This window comes from Labeo rohita, chromosome 2 (genome assembly GCF_022985175.1).
Source record: "Labeo rohita strain BAU-BD-2019 chromosome 2, IGBB_LRoh.1.0, whole genome shotgun sequence".
In the NCBI taxonomy this organism is placed as follows: Eukaryota; Metazoa; Chordata; class Actinopteri; order Cypriniformes; family Cyprinidae; genus Labeo; species Labeo rohita.
This window is the reverse complement of record NC_066870.1, coordinates 35117941-35134022: the sequence shown is the minus strand read 5'-3', so window position 1 is coordinate 35134022 and position 16082 is coordinate 35117941. Positions and strand designations below refer to the sequence as shown.

General features: G+C 34.3%; 1 protein-coding gene across 1 annotated transcript; it reads left to right on the top strand.

Annotated features, from left to right (window-relative positions):
- Positions 1-2339: 2339 nt before the first annotated feature.
- On the top strand, positions 2340-15979 carry ftr87 (finTRIM family, member 87). The gene is made up of 8 exons (XM_051127704.1): positions 2340-2450; positions 2961-3595; positions 3682-3768; positions 10354-10587; positions 10800-10959; positions 13384-13446; positions 13564-13617; positions 15313-15979. The coding sequence occupies exons 2-8, from the start codon at positions 3020-3022 to the stop codon at positions 15849-15851; spliced, it is 1713 nt and encodes a 570-aa protein (XP_050983661.1). The 5' UTR covers positions 2340-2450; positions 2961-3019; the 3' UTR covers positions 15852-15979.
- The last annotated feature ends 103 nt before the right edge of the window (positions 15980-16082 follow it).

The following is a 16082-nucleotide window of genomic DNA, read 5'->3' as shown; positions in this document are numbered from 1 at the left end:
GCAATCAATTGTTGAAGCTATTAAGGTGTGCTGACCCAAAAATCTTTTAAAAACCTGGGCCAAGTGACTTTGACATGTATATATTGCCATTATTATGTAATCAAAATGAAATTTATTATTGCTGGTCTTCAATGATAACGTCAAGTTAATGTATTTGCACCAAAAAAATGATTAGGATTTATGCTGATATCGTTCAAAACCACACTTTTCCAAACTTTTGGAGGGCAGTATATATATGTTTATGTATGTATATTTTTGAGTTGAGTTAATTACAAAGTTTTAGACATCTGACATGAATACAGAGATGACTATCACATGGTGGCTTACAAAGCAGGTTTATTTACACTAAAGCCGCTTTGTTTATTCTAAAGCAACTGTAAATATCACGTGACGTTAAACAACCCACAGTCATAATTACAGGCAGAGTTTATTTTTCCTGTGCAAATTGATTTTGCCTTTCATAACGATTTTGTGTAAATCTATGTAGCTCCAGATGTTCAATGACTGTTTCCCAGAAATTCTTCCTTTTAGTTGCTCAAATAATCAAGAACGTATGAAAAAAAAAAATGCTTTAATAAATATGAAATGCTGACAAAATAATCATAAAATTATGATTATTCTAAAAGTTAGAATTATGACAAAAAATGTAGTCATTAATTTAATTACTAAGCCATAATATAATACTAAGCCATAATAAAGCCATAATCAGCACCTAGAGACGACCTCTACAGCACTAAATGTCAGCGGAGACCACATAGACTAGATGAGCCCCAGAGACGGATGCCCCAGTGAAGACCTCGTCACCTACACGGCTGTCGGCATAGGACCACGGGACCTGGTGAGTCCTCTGTGTCTGGCCAGAGGAGAACTGGCCCCCCGACTGAGCCTGGTTTCTCCCAAGGTTTTTTTCTCCATTTGTCACCGATGGAGTTTTGGTTCTTTGCCGCTGTCGCCTCTGGCTTGCTTAGTTGCAGGGTTAGGGTCAATTCAGGAATGAACTCAACAATTCCAATTCAAAGAAGGAAATGGAATTGGAATTGGAATTCAACAACAATTACAGGAAACAGAGTTGGAATTGAATTGGAATTACAGGAAGTGGAATTTAATTCAGGGAAATTCCACTGAATTCCGTTTATTGCTGTTTCTGAGCATTTATTTGTGATTGCATTTAGAGACATAGATTTGAACTTTATTTATGATGCTTTACAAATACCAAGTAATGTATGAAATAGAGTTGATCAAATGCAAGTAAATAAAAATGAGAACTGTACAGTATGAATTAATAACTGAATGACAGTGGTGTTAAGTTTCCGGATGTACTATACATTCAATATATGATTACCACATAATATATGTCTCAACTCACAAAAAAAAGAGTCATGTTCATTCATGTGTTTCATTCACTTTTTATTGCTTTGAATTATCATCATTTCCTGAAAATTGTCATCGCTAAGATTGCATCTCTCAGGCCTAAATATCTCAAGTGGAATTGCATGCAATTCCAATTCCATTCCAGGAAGTGAATTGGAATTTACCATTCATTCTCAATTCAATTCATGAATGGCCCCAACCCTGCTTAGTTGGGGACACTTTCTCTTCACACGATATTGTATTTTATTTTATTGTATTTGATTAACTACCTTTACCTGAAAATTGAGTGTTTACTGTTGCCCTTTGCATTGTTGATGTACTATTTCCTATTTGATACTGTACAGCCGCCTTGTCACAATTCTGTATTGTTAAAGGCGGTATATAAATAAAGGTGATTTGATTTGATTAATGATATACACTCTCAGAAAAAAAGGTACAGTTCTGTGGCTGGGGCATCAAAAGTGAAAAGGTACATTTTTGTACCTTACCTACACCTAAACAGTACATATTAGTACCTTAAAGGTACATTTTAGTACTTTGGAAGTACATATTTGTACATTTTCACTTTGTACCTTAGGGTACCGCCCCACTGGCAGAACTGTACCTTTTCTTCCAACAGTGTATGTGATTCATGACTGGAATAGGCAAAATGGTTCACATTTGCATTGTTTGTGGTCTAACATGACCACCACATGAATATGGAATACAAAAACACTGAATTTTAAACATAAAATGTTTAAATAATGAGAAACAATAGTTGTATCTTCTGAAAGCAGAGACTTTCCTTGTTCTTTCAGTGCTTAAAACTCACAACGTGCTTCTGAAAATCATGAAGTAGATGAAAAAGCTCCATGTGAAGCTCATATAGGCGGAGCGTGTGTAAGAGTGGGAAAGGCCCAGGGGACTGAAGGCGGAAATGCCACTAAACTGGACAAAAATACCATTGCAGAAACGAAATAAATCTGTAAGGGCTCTACACTGCGACCATTTCAGTCGCATTTGCATTGGCTTGCTGACTGACTTCCGGACTCCTGCGAATTTTCATATCATAAACTACAAAGTGCAGGTGTGCCTACAGTGTAAGTAAGAGACTCATTTCACAGTGTATAAAGTTTCATGGATAGTTTTTTTTTTTTTTTTTTTTTTTTATTTTTGAGAATGCTTAAACTCGCGATAGATCAAAGTTAGTGATAATGTCGCTATATATCATTTGCATATAATTTATTCGCTCTTTGAATAATCAAATGAACGTTATAATCAATTTCTAATGTTTTTATTAAATTGTGATTCCGTTACATACAAATGTATTTCTCGTTAAAGCCTACATGTCTGGTTTTTGACTTAAAAGACGGGTTTATGGTGTTTGCAGGTAATAGATTTGGCTGCTTTTAGCCTGACCCTGGAGTTGATTTACCCTCACGCTGTTATTTTCTTGCATAAAAGCAAAAAAAAAAAAAAAACGTGTCCTCCAAACACAAGTGTTTGTGATTGGTTGCTCTAGGCTGTTTCGGCCTGAAACCCGATAAGCTTCCTTAGAGCAATACGTTCACGCCCAGTTTATACACAAATACCACTGTTTCGTTTTCTAGCTTTGTCCTGCCTTGGTGACCACCTTCACTCTCCTCTAACCGTGCACGTGTAAGAGAAAATGGCAGGAACGAATATCTCTGTGGATAAAGACCAGTTCTCTTGCTCAGTGTGTTTGGACGTGCTCAGGGAGCCGGTCACCATCCCCTGCGGACACAGTTATTGTATGGAGTGCATTAGAGGTTACTGGAGGAAATGCGAGTTGAAAGAGGAATACAGCTGCCCTCAGTGCCGACGCACCTTCAGCCCCAGACCTGCGCTGTATAAAAACACTATACTGGCTGAAATAGTAGAGAAACTAAAGAAAACCAGCATTCAAGATGCTGGTGGGAAAGCAGCGGATGCTGAATGTGACGTCTGCACCGGGAAGAAACATCGAGCTGTTAGGTTTTGTGTGAAATGCCAGGCTTTTTATTGTGAGATGCACCTGAAAGTTCACAATGAAAGAAATCGCGGCAGGACGCATCCTCTTGCTGAAGTGACAAAACAACCGCAAAAAAGGATGTGTTCGCGCCACAATAAGTGTCGGGATGTTTACTGCCGCACAGACCAACAATGTATTTGTAGTTTGTGCTTAAAAGACGGGCACAAGGGGCACAGCGTGGTGTCCGTGAAGGAGGAGAGGATGGAAATACAGGTAACAAAAACTGTAGCCAAATCTGTGAATTTCACAATGTAGCGTTCAAAGATGGCAGAATTCTCACATGCGTGGTTTTCAAACAGAAACATCTTGAGGAAGCGTTGAAGAAGTCAAAACAGAGGTGTAAGGAACGAGAGAAGGAACTCCGAGACATTGTAAAATACGTCAAGGTAGGCCTGCTGTCATTGTGTTGAAAGCATCACAACATGAGTTGACAGATTTCATGTTCCGGTTTGTTAACGTTGCGGTCTAGACCAAAAAATATTTAAATTTACTTAATCGGAATGAGGAAGTGCTTTTCCGACAAAGTAAATTTAAATATTTTTTGGTCCAACCCTGTCCCACACACACACACAAGTAAAAAGTTGTGTAATAAGTTGTGTAATTGTGTAATAAGTAATTTAGTAATTCTGTGTTTTATTGAAACCCACAATAATATCTTAAATATTAGTAAGCTTAATATATATAAAATCATAATTTATTGGGTACTTTCACTTAACTACATATAATGACTGGATCGCTCATTGCGTTCTAAACTGCCGTTAGGCAGTGAAGCCACCGGAAGTGTTCGATCCGCCATCTTACTTTTCCCTACCGACAAAGAGCACCATTGACTCACAGCTAAACCGCTGACCTAAAATCACCCGATTTTAAGCGTATCAGTCACTAGTTACAGACTAGTTTTTATAATATGTGTATGTAAATTAATTTTTACTTAAAACGTTATCTGCGATGTTTATCGTCTTTTCGGGCAGGATAACCGATGTTTTGAAATCGTTCAGGTGGGTTTGTCAGCTGCGCACTTACCGACACAGTTAACTGATCCAACACAAAATATATTTCTTTATGTAAGCAATTATGTAGGACATATTGAACATGAACTGACCTGATTTTGCCCAATTTCGTCAATGAAAATAGTCTGAAACAAAGCTGAGCCGCATCTCTATTCAAACACAGCTGTGTTTTGTTTATGAATGAACGTGCCTTTTAAACGAAGCTGAGTCATTGATTCAGTGATAAAATTAGTGACTTATTACCGCCATCTGCTGACAGTTTAATTTTTAAAGTTTCATTTTCATTTTATCTTTTATTTTATTTAAATCACTTGATATTTCTATATTCAGAATGTTATATTTGACATTTTTGTATTAACGTTTATTAACATTTATCTCAACATGAATAGTATGTATGCTGAATTAACAAACGTTTAAATCATTACCTGCTTCAAAATGATGTTAACGAAATAATTGTTGAAACATGCATTTAGCCTGTACGAATAAAAACACTATAACAAAACAGCATAAACAGTGATTTAGTGTGAGGCATATTATATATATACACAGCATAAATGTTTATTCAGATTTCAGAATGAGCATTTTGTCATTTGTAAACATGGTGAACGTCCGATGTTTGTCATGTTCATGATGTTCCCTACTGTAATGTATATTTTTAATAAGCAGAGGGAATTCCGGACATTAAACAAATGAACGTGTACATGCGTAGGACGTTTGCATTGTGAGAATGTACAGTGAGACGTCGGATATGAAAACGCTGACTTGTTAGGTGATGTTTTCTCATTAAAATCGTATAATTTTCTATTCATTCAATAGAATGTTTGCGAGTACTAGGGAATGGCAATATGGCGGCGCGGTGGCTTCACTTCTATGACGTCATGAGCTATCCAGTTCTCTATTATAGATCAGTGGGTACTTTCAATTGGGAGGTGGCTGTCCCAAACCCTAACCCCTAAATTTCAAATTATGAAAATGATCATAAAATTATGAATTTTTTTTTTTCCATTGTTGTTTTTAAAAGTATCTTTTTGATTCTTTTAAAGGGGTCATCGGATGCTAAGTTCACTTTTACATGTTGTTTAATGTGTGTTGGCAGTGTATGTACAAATCTACCCTATAATGATAAAAATCCATGCTGTGGTTTTTAATGGACGACTTGCACTGAGCCTCGTGATGTACTTCCGTTTTGAAATCGTAGGGCTCAGTTATTTCCGGTTATGTACATTTTCAATGCGCTGTAATCATGTAGTTGACTTAAATGTCTATTAAAATGAGATTTCGCGGGATGATTTCCAATTTGCAAATTTTCGGAGACGGGAGAAAACATATTCTGATAATTATTGCGTATAGAATTTTCCAAACTCAACGGAACGTGAAGTTTTAATGCAACATAAACCGATCTGAGAAAGCAGTGACTGGTAATCATACGTGATTGTTCACCACAGGGTGTCAGTGCTCTATAGTGACCTAATCGCGACGCTGCAGTTTGTGAAATCTGATGAATAAGATCATAATGAACCTTTATTTATCAGTATTAAATATGTTAGTCACTATTCTGTCATCATTTCACTGTATGTAGTCTAATGCCAAAATATGAGTATTCAATCATCGCATTGTCAGCGTGTTACTGTTAAAAATTATTTTAAGGTTTAACATCGTTAAATAAGGCAGTTACCGCACATTCATTCAGCCATTTTAAACAATAATAAGAGCGCCAAGGCACACAAACAAATTAGCCATGGTTTTACTACAAATAAAACCAAAAATTGCAATTGAAGTTAAACCATATAACAACAAATTCATCAGGTATGAATTATGATCAGTAAAAGAAAAATGCTGTCCATGAGAATGCGGCAGATTAGTGGGGACATGTATTTATTTATTATTCAGAATGCACATACCGAAGGGAAATATATTTGTAGTAACCTTTCAGCAGGTTGAATATGATTCATTTTAACGCAGAGAATATTATTAATTGTTTTTTTAAAGAAATACCAGCCCTAAAATGTAGTAATAATCTGCGTCCTCATGAGAAACTGTCTGTATGTAGGTGCGCTGAACGCTAACCGGAACCTCCCGAGCCCTAACAAGTAGAACGCGGAAGTAGTTGTGCAAGTAGTCCATTAATCTGTGAAAATAATATCCCCTTTTTCAAATCGAGCCATTCTCAGATGCCTGTCGGTGTGACGTCACACCCACAGAGGCCGCTCCCACCATAGTTGATTGACATGAGCGTCTTACCTCAGATCAGCTGTAACAGTCCGCCCTCTTTGTTTCAATGCCAAAGCAGGGATGTAAGTTAGACAAGAATATCTCTGATTGAGCGATTGAGGTGTTGTGTTGCTGGATGTAATAATGAACACAGTGTTCGTCATTTACTCCGACATCTGAGCCGCTGAAGATGCAGTAGATTACGTTTGTTTGTGAAGGGAACGCGCCTCCCGATCTACATATACCCGTCTATGTTCATGCAAATCATTCGTGATCCAGCTTCACTTACAGCTGAAGTGAATATAAGGGTTTTTTTTTTTATGAATCTTTACGATCGATCGTCTTTCCTAATAATGTGCTAGTTAGCAAGTTTTGCGGCTAAATGCGGCTAAAGTAAACAGGCTCGTCCCTCCACAGAGAGAAGAGAGGGGCGGGGCGAGCAGAGCTCATTTGCATTTAAAGCAGCCTCGACCAGAATGAGATGGTTTTTGCAGAGCTGATTTTGACAAGGTAAAAAGGGTGTTGTTTTACACAACCATTGGGAATTTTTAACCAAAGTATATTATAGACTTTTCATTAAGACCCTAAAGAATCATATCAACTTGTGGAAAATGGCCATCCAATGACCCCTTTAAAAAGTGAAGTTCAAAAAATAAATAAATAAAATTAGTGCGTACTGCGTAGTACAATTCGTGCCTTTCAGCCTGAGGTCGGCCAAACACATATTTGCTCACGTGAGGATGTTTTTATGCGTGTTAAGTACAAAGCCTGGTTTACTAACAAATTTACCATTCAAATGCATCGCGAATATGGACACATATAATTGGATTTATGCCTAATGAGAGAGGTAGGCTGCGTGAGAACAACGCATTTGCTTTCAGTTTTGCTTTAAATTAGCCTAATTCGTTTTGGCTTGTTTAGCAACTTACATATTTCATTCTTGTTTTGTTTCCCGAAAACCATTCAAAATAGCCTATAGGATAAGTATTGTGTTTATTGTTTGTACATTATAACATTTCGCTTTATTTACTGAAATTTATTAATAAAAAAAAATTATAAATGTAAAAATGTTGTGCTTATCTGTGTTTAATCTAAACTACAGGTAACGTTAATGTAGACCTACGTACCAGTAGCCAATCTAAATATGGTTTTATAATTTTAGGCTATATAGGCCTCATTACCCTCCACTGGATGTATGAGCTGAATGAGCAGCAATAATAAACTACATTTTGGTATTTTATAATGTGTAGTCATACTCCTGTGGATATTTTGGTGAAAGTAACTCAAAAGTAACTTAAACGTAGTGTAATACATTACAATTCAGAGACAGTAATTACTTTTAAAAGACAGTTACTAGTAATACATAATACATGTAATGCAATACATTTTGGAAGTAACTTGCCCAACACTGATGATCAGAAAATATTCCTGTAAAATGCATAAAAAAACAAACAGAAATGAAGGGATTAATCTCTAAAACCTAAAAGAGTCCAAAATATGAATTGGTGTGACTGTAACAGTGCAAACCTTTGCATATTTTGCATACAATCTTTGATATGTTAAAATAGCCCACATATCTAAATGCATAAGTGTAACAGTGCCAACCTTTGCATATTTTGCATACAGTCTTTAATAAGTAAAACACAATTTAAAAAAGTAAGTGTTCAAGTTTACTCAACTCAAATATCTACGTTTTTATGTAGTACAACTTAACATTTCATGTAGACTAAACTTAAAAATTTTAAAGCAGCACAAACACTTACTTTAAGTTGAAACAACTTTTTTTTTCTACAGTGAACATATCTAAATGCAGAACCAGAAGTAGATGTCCGAAAACATTGTTTGTATGTTTATATGTAGGGCTATACACAAAAGCATTTCTAGCCTTTTCATAAGTATATGCACCCCATCAAAAAAGTGTCCAATTTTTTGTGCATAATTTTGAGAAAATGTTAGTAACACTTTACAATAAGGTGTCATTTGTTAACATTACTTAATGTGTTAACTAACACAAACAAAAACTTACTACACTATTTATTAATCTTTGATAATGTTGGTTTATAAAAATACAGTTGTTCATTGTTTTTTCGTGTAGCTCAGAGTGCATTAACTAATGTTAACAAACTTGTGATTTTAATAATGCATAATAAATGCTAAAATTAAATTGAACTAAAATTAATAAATCATGTAGAAGTGTTGTTCATTCTTATGTTAACTAATGCAGTTAACTAAGGAACCTTTTTGTAAAGTGTTGTTTATATTCATATTGTTTAGTACCACAAAATGCCTTCAAAATACAAAATATTTATACACTAAAAAAAAAAAAACTTAAAAAAAGTTGTTTCAACTTAAGTGTTCGTGCTGCCTTAAGATTAGTCGACATGAAATGTTAAAGGAGAAGTCCACTTCCAGAACAACAATTTACAAATAATTTACTCACCCCCTTGTCATCCAAGATGTTCATGTCTTTCTGTCTTCAGTCGTAAAGAAATTATGGTTTTTGAGGAAAGCATTTCAGGATTTTTCTTCATATAATGGACTTCAATTGTGCCCCCGATTTTAAACTTCCAAAATGTAGTTTAAATGCAGCTTCAAAAGGCTCTAAACGATCCCAGCCGAGGAAGAAGGGTCTTATCTAGCAAAACGATCTGTCATTTTTGAAAATTAAAAATTTGTATACTTCTTAAGCACAAAAGCTTGTGTAGCACAGGCTCTGGGATGCGAGTTCACAACACTATACATACTATTGAATCACGTCTAAAGGTCACGAGTCTCGTTCAGCAAAATGAACAAATCTTTTTTTTATTTCATTTCATTCATTTTAGCAAAATATAATTAAAATGTTATGTGTTACTTCCCTAACACATCTACTGCTTACACAAACGTTCATCACACTACAAACAAGACACAAGTGTAATGGTATAAGAAACAGAAAAGATGAATTCATTGTTACCTGGGTCTTTAGTCTATGATTAGCTCACCTCATCTCTTATCTGACAAGCTTTCGGGTTTGAGTTGTTCATCACGTGACAGGTGAATTAATTCCAGTACAGAACCTAATAGGATGTTTCACATGCGCGACTGAATGAATCACTCCCCAAGATGACTCGTTCTTCCTGAGTCACATTAAAGATCCGTTCAAAATGAACAAATCATTCAAGAACGTGCATCCCAGAGCCTGTGCTACATGAGCTTTTATGCTTAAAAAGTATACAAATTTTTATTTTTCAAAAACAATGACCGATTGTTTCGCTAGATAAGACCCTTCTTCCTCGGCTGGGATCGTTTAGAGCCTTTTGAAGCTGCATTTAAACCACATTTTGGAAGTTCATAATCGGGGCACCAGTGAAGTCCATTATATGGAGAAAAATCCTGAAATGTTTTCCTCAAAAAACATAATTTCTATAGGACTAAAGACAGAAAGACATGAACATCTCGGATGACAAGGGGGTGAGTAAATTATTTGTAAATTGTTGTTCTGGAAGTGGACTTCTCCTTTAAGTTGTACTACAGCACGAACACATACTTTTTTTTTTTTTTTTTTAAGTTGAAACGATGTTTTTTTAAAGTTGTTTTTACAGTGTACTGTAAAAATCTAGAACATTAATTTAATTTAAAAAAAAATATATATATATATATATATATACATATATGGCATTCAGTCTTTCTAGACTGCAAACAGTATGAGTGTGACCCCTAAATTAACAAGGCCAGAGGGTTAAAACAGTGTATTTTCCATCATTGCAATAGCGTTCAGCACATGCAGTTGAGGACGACAGCGAAAAGATCTTCACCAGACTGCTGCGCTCCATCGAAAGAAAGCATACGGAGGTGAAAGAGCTGATCAGAGTTGAGGAAAGAACAGCTCTCAGCCAGACGGAGAAGCTTCTGGAACGCCTGAATCAACAGATAGTTGAACACAGGAGAGGAGAAGCCGAGCTAGAGGCGCTTTCAAACACTGAGGATCATATCCATTTCCTACAGGTGAAGTCCTGTGTCTGAAATACGAACTGAATTAGTTTATTTGTGCTGGAAGTTACGAAACTCAAATAATATGGAAACCACAGGGCCATGGTATAGCGTTCTCTTTGTTTAGGCTGTATAGGGGAATATAGGTCAGCGAATATAAAGGTGTGGGTTTGCTTACCTGCTATTCACTAACATGCTAGTTTTACCTGTCTGACTTACCTGTGCAGAACTATAAGACGCTCTGCGCTCCTCCTGACAGCGGGGGTCATCCCAGCATCGACATCCATCCGTATTTCTCTTTGCTGATATTGAGAAAAGCTGTTGCAGAGCTGAGAGATAAAGTCAACGAAGTCTGTGACAGAGAATTGACAAAGATCGAGGAATTAGGTGAGTGTAGAAACACAGATGTACAAGGTACACTGTAAAAAACAAAAAACACAATTTGTTGAGTCAGCTTAAAATAACTTGTTACCCTGCTGCCTTAAAATTTTAAGTTCAGTCAACTTAAATAAGTTTAGTCAACTTGAAATGGCAAGTTGTACTAAGCGACAACTTAGATATTTGTGTTTGTTAAACTTAAAAGGAAGGTAAGTAACCCAACTGCCTTAAAAATTCAAGTTCAATTAACTCAAGTATGTAACTTAGTACAACTTAACATTTCAAGTTGAATAAACGTTTTTTGAGTTGACTGAACTTAAAATTTTAAGGCAGCCAGGTCACAAATTATTTTAAGTTGACTCAAATTGTTTTTTACAGTGTAGTTGACTATGGTGGACTTGGAGTTACTGCTTAAATACTTGAAGGAATTGTGAACAAACACTTAAAATTATTTAATAATTTCACCAAACAACAAGTAATTAGACATTTAACACATTTAAAAATGTAATAATACATTATAAATATCACAAATGACAAATTAGACACTTAAAATATCACTTTATAATGTAAAATAATTAGGGCTGTCAAATGATTAATTGCATACAAAATAAAAGTTGCATTTGCCTGATATACGTGTGTGTACTGTGTGTAATTATTATGTCTATATATATAAATGCAAACACATTCATGTATATATTTAAGAAATATTTACAAGTATATGTATTTATTATAATTTGTATATCATTTATATTATATATAAATGAAAATATTTTGTACATAAATATTTCTCTTAAATATATACATTAATTTGTGTGTATTTTTATTTACATAATGATTGCACACAGCACACACACATATATGGCAAATTCAAACTTTTATTTTGTATGCGATTAATCCCGATTACTCGTTTGGCAGCACTAAAAATAATCTGTTTTATGATTGAATTATTAATTAAATGTTCATAATTCATTACTATTTTGCTGTTCTCTTGCAACTGTGAGTTTTTTTCTCACAATTCTGAGGAAAAGAAAAGGTCCAAATTGTGAGATATAAACAATTTAGAATTTTTTTTTTATCTTACAATTAAGTTTGTCTTGCAGTTATGACTTTTTCCCTCACAATTTTTTATATCACAATTTTGATTTTATATCTTACAATTTTGAGTTTACATCTCGCAATTCTAACTTTTTTCTCAGATTTGTGATTTTTTTTCCTCGCAATTGTAAGTTTGTAGGCTTTTGCCATTTTGACTATAATCTGTTTTATAACATAATTACTAATCATTATTAAATGTTCATAATTCTTTACAATTCATTAGAAAATGTAGTTAAATAACATGTAAAAACAAAAACTAAAAAATCCAAATAATAAATTATAAATATCACAAATATGACAAATAATTAGACATTTAAAATAATACTTAAAAATGAAAATGAAGTTCATAATTTATTACAAAAATGTAGTTAAATATAATAAATTATTTAAAAAAAATAAATGCCAGTCAGAGTTTAAGATAAAGAAAAGTACTTAGCAAATACCTAGAAGTTACAATTGTTCGTAACTGTATACTTTTTTAGATCCATAACTTAAAGCTTGCTGACTATGATCTTGGCGTATCATTAAAATAAATCAAAAATCAATCAATCAAAAAAAAAAACAAAAAAAAAAACGTTTAAAAAAATCAATTCACAAACTGACAAAAAAAAAAAATAGACAATTAAAATATATAAAAACTAAAATAAAAGGTTCATGAAAAAAAAATTCTAATAATAAATACCAGGCAAATTAAATGATCAAGAATAGTAACTATATAAAATAAATATATAGTAAAATGCAAGTGTATTTAAAATGCATTTTAAAAACTTATTTTTTTAAAGCGTTATGGTTAACCACCCTTTTGTGCATTTAGTTATTTGTTTTCCAAAATGACTTACATTCCCAAGATCGAATGACATTTGGAAGTATCATTAGAATAAATCAAGAAAATTTGAAATTATTTTGGGAAAGAAAATGTTTTAAAAAGATCAATTCACAAACTGACAAAAAGTAGACATTTAAAACAATATTTTAAAACTACAGTAAAAGATAAATGGAAAAACTATAAATATAAAAAATAATAAATTCTAATAATAAATACCAGGTAAATTAAATGATGAAGAAAAGTAACTGGTAAATATATAATAAAAGGCAAGTGAATTTAAAATGCAGTTTAAAAACGTACGTTTATTCACTACACTTAGCGTTATGGTTAACTACCCTTTTGAGCATATTTATTTGATTACCAAAATGATTTTCATTTCCAAATTAAACTGATTCGTTCATTTTTAAATGACATTTCCTACTCCTCCACACCTGATACCTGCTTCAAATAATACCAACGTCATCTGTTGATGCACAAATGTCTGTTGACAGCGGATACCCTTATATTTACAGTTGATGAAGAGCACGATCACTCAGCTGAAAACTCCCTGAGCTGTTCGTTGAACACTGATACAGGTACGGAGAGTTGCGTCCCTCCCAGCAAGTGAGTCATCAAACCGCATCAACCCACCCATGTTTACCAGTGTAAATCAAAACTCATATGACGTAACTCACCTTCCTGACCTTTTCCAGCCCATAGACATTTACAGCAGACTGAGCCGAGGACCAGAGGAGATTTCTTACAGTGTGAGTTTATTCTTGGGAAATTCTTTGACGAGACCAAAGACTTTACATATACAAAGACGGTACACTCATATTACTTACGAATGGGGAAAAAGTGTGATGCACAATATGGCGAAATAGTCCTTCTAAATAAAACAGCCAATGGCTAATTGTTTGTTAGATATGGAAGCCCATTTCTGCCACAGGATAAAATGAATAAATAAACAAAGCTAATTGCACCTTTTTTTCTCACAACTGAAAGTTTATTTCTCAAAATTCAGACTTTTCATCTTAGAATTATCTAAGATCTTTCATCTTAGAGTTTATATCTCACATTTCTAACCTCTTTTTTTCTCCTCAATTTTTTTCACAATTGTAAAATTGTGAACTGGCCATTGTGACCTAAAGTCAACTTTCTCACAATTCTGACCTTTCTTTTATTCAGAGTTGCAATTTTATTTCTCACAATTTTGAAATTATGACCTGAGAATTGTGATAAAGTGAACCGTGACTTTTTCTTATGATTTTGAATTTGTAGGCTTGCAATTTTGACTATTTCTTGCAGTTCTAACTCTTTTCTCAGAATTGTTTATATCTCGCAATTTATATCTTACAAATCTATTTTTTCCTCAGAATCCTGACTTTTTCACGCAACTACGAGTTTGGAGACTCTTGCAATTTTGACACTCTCGCAGTTCTAACTTTTTTTCTCAGAATCGCAACTTTTCTCACAATTGAGTTTGTAAGCTCTCGTAATTTTTACTGTTTTTCGCACTTCTAATTTTTTCTTAACTGTTTATATCTCACAATTTTGAGTTTACATCTTGCAATTATAACTCTTTTCTCAGGATTGTTTATATCTCACAATTCTGTTTTTTTTCTACAGATTTTTTACTTTTTTTGTGATTGTGAGTTTGAAGGCTCGCAATTTTGATTATTTCTCACAATTCTAATGTTTTGTCACAGAATTGTTTATATCCGACAACTGAGTTCATATCTCACAATTGAGTTTACATCTTACAATTCTATTTTTTTTTCTCAGAATTGTTTATATCTCACAATGTTTCATTTTTACATCTTGCAAAACTTTTTTTTCAGCATAGCGACTTCTTGCAATTGCGAGTTTATACAATTTTCACTATATCTCACAATTGTAACTTTTCTCAGAATTTAGCTCAATATTCTCACAATTTTTACAGTTTCTGGCACATCTAACTTTTTCTCAATTGTTTCTCACAATTGTGAGTTTACATCTTGCAATTATAACTTTTTTCTCAGAATCACAACCTCTTCCTCACAATTATGAGTTTGTAGGCTTTTTGCAATTTTGACTTCTCGCAATTGTAACTTTTTCTCAGAATTGCAAGATATAAACGAAATTGCAAGGTTGAAATTGTGAGATACCAACTTACAATTCTAAGAAAAAAAGTCAGAATTGTGAATGTTAGTTCACAATTGCGAGTTTAATCAATCGAAATTGCTAGATAAAACCTTAAAAAAAATTCTGAACAAAAGTCAGATGTTCAGTCACAATTACAAGTATATAACTTTCAATTACAAAATACCAACTCACAATTCTTAGAATTTAGAAAAATTCGGAATTGAGATAAAAAGTCACAATTACCTTTTTAAAATTTAATCTGTGGTGGAACAAGTGGCATGAGTTGCCTTAAAGGGACTTTAATGAGACTTCTTAGTAAGGTATCTTTTGTTTTTCAGACTGCTGTGATTTGACATTAGACCCAAACACCGCCAACTCTTTCCTCCGCCTGTCTGGAGACCGTACAGAGGTCACGACTGACCACGAGCCTCAGCCGTATCCCGATCACCCAGAGCGCTTCATCAGCTGGGCTCAAGTCTTGTGCACCGAAGGTCTGTCTGGACGTTGCTATTGGGAGGTGGAGCGGGGAGGCGGTGGAGCAGTTTCTATTGCCGTTTCCTACAAAACTGGAGGGAACATGGACCAAAAACTGGGATGCAGCTCAAAATCATGGAGCTTAGATTTTTCAGATTCTCTTTGTTTGTTCCGGCACAATAAGTTTAGTGTTGAAATACAAACTCCAGCTCCGCACAGAGTTGGCGTGTATCTCGATCACGGGGCTGGAACGCTGGCGTTTTATTGCATATCTCTGGCAGACGATACTATGGTTTTGCTGCATCGTGAGCAAACCACTTTCACTCAACCTCTCTATCCTGGTTTCTGGGTCGGACTTGGATGCACTTTGAAACTCTGTCGAACTTTCAGCTTTTCAGCTTAGTTACGCGTTCTCTGCTCTCATTTTGTTTCAACAAACAGTTCACCCAAAAATCAAAAGCATTTCATTTGCTCACCTTTGTGTTCTTCTCTTTTAGAGGCTAAACCGCCCATGCAACGTTATGAAAAGTAGCACTCTAACCTCAATATATCTTTTTGTTGGAATGACCATTTTCATTTTTGGGTGAGCTTGCCATTTAAATAAAAGAAAAAAAAAATGCTGCATATAATGGAA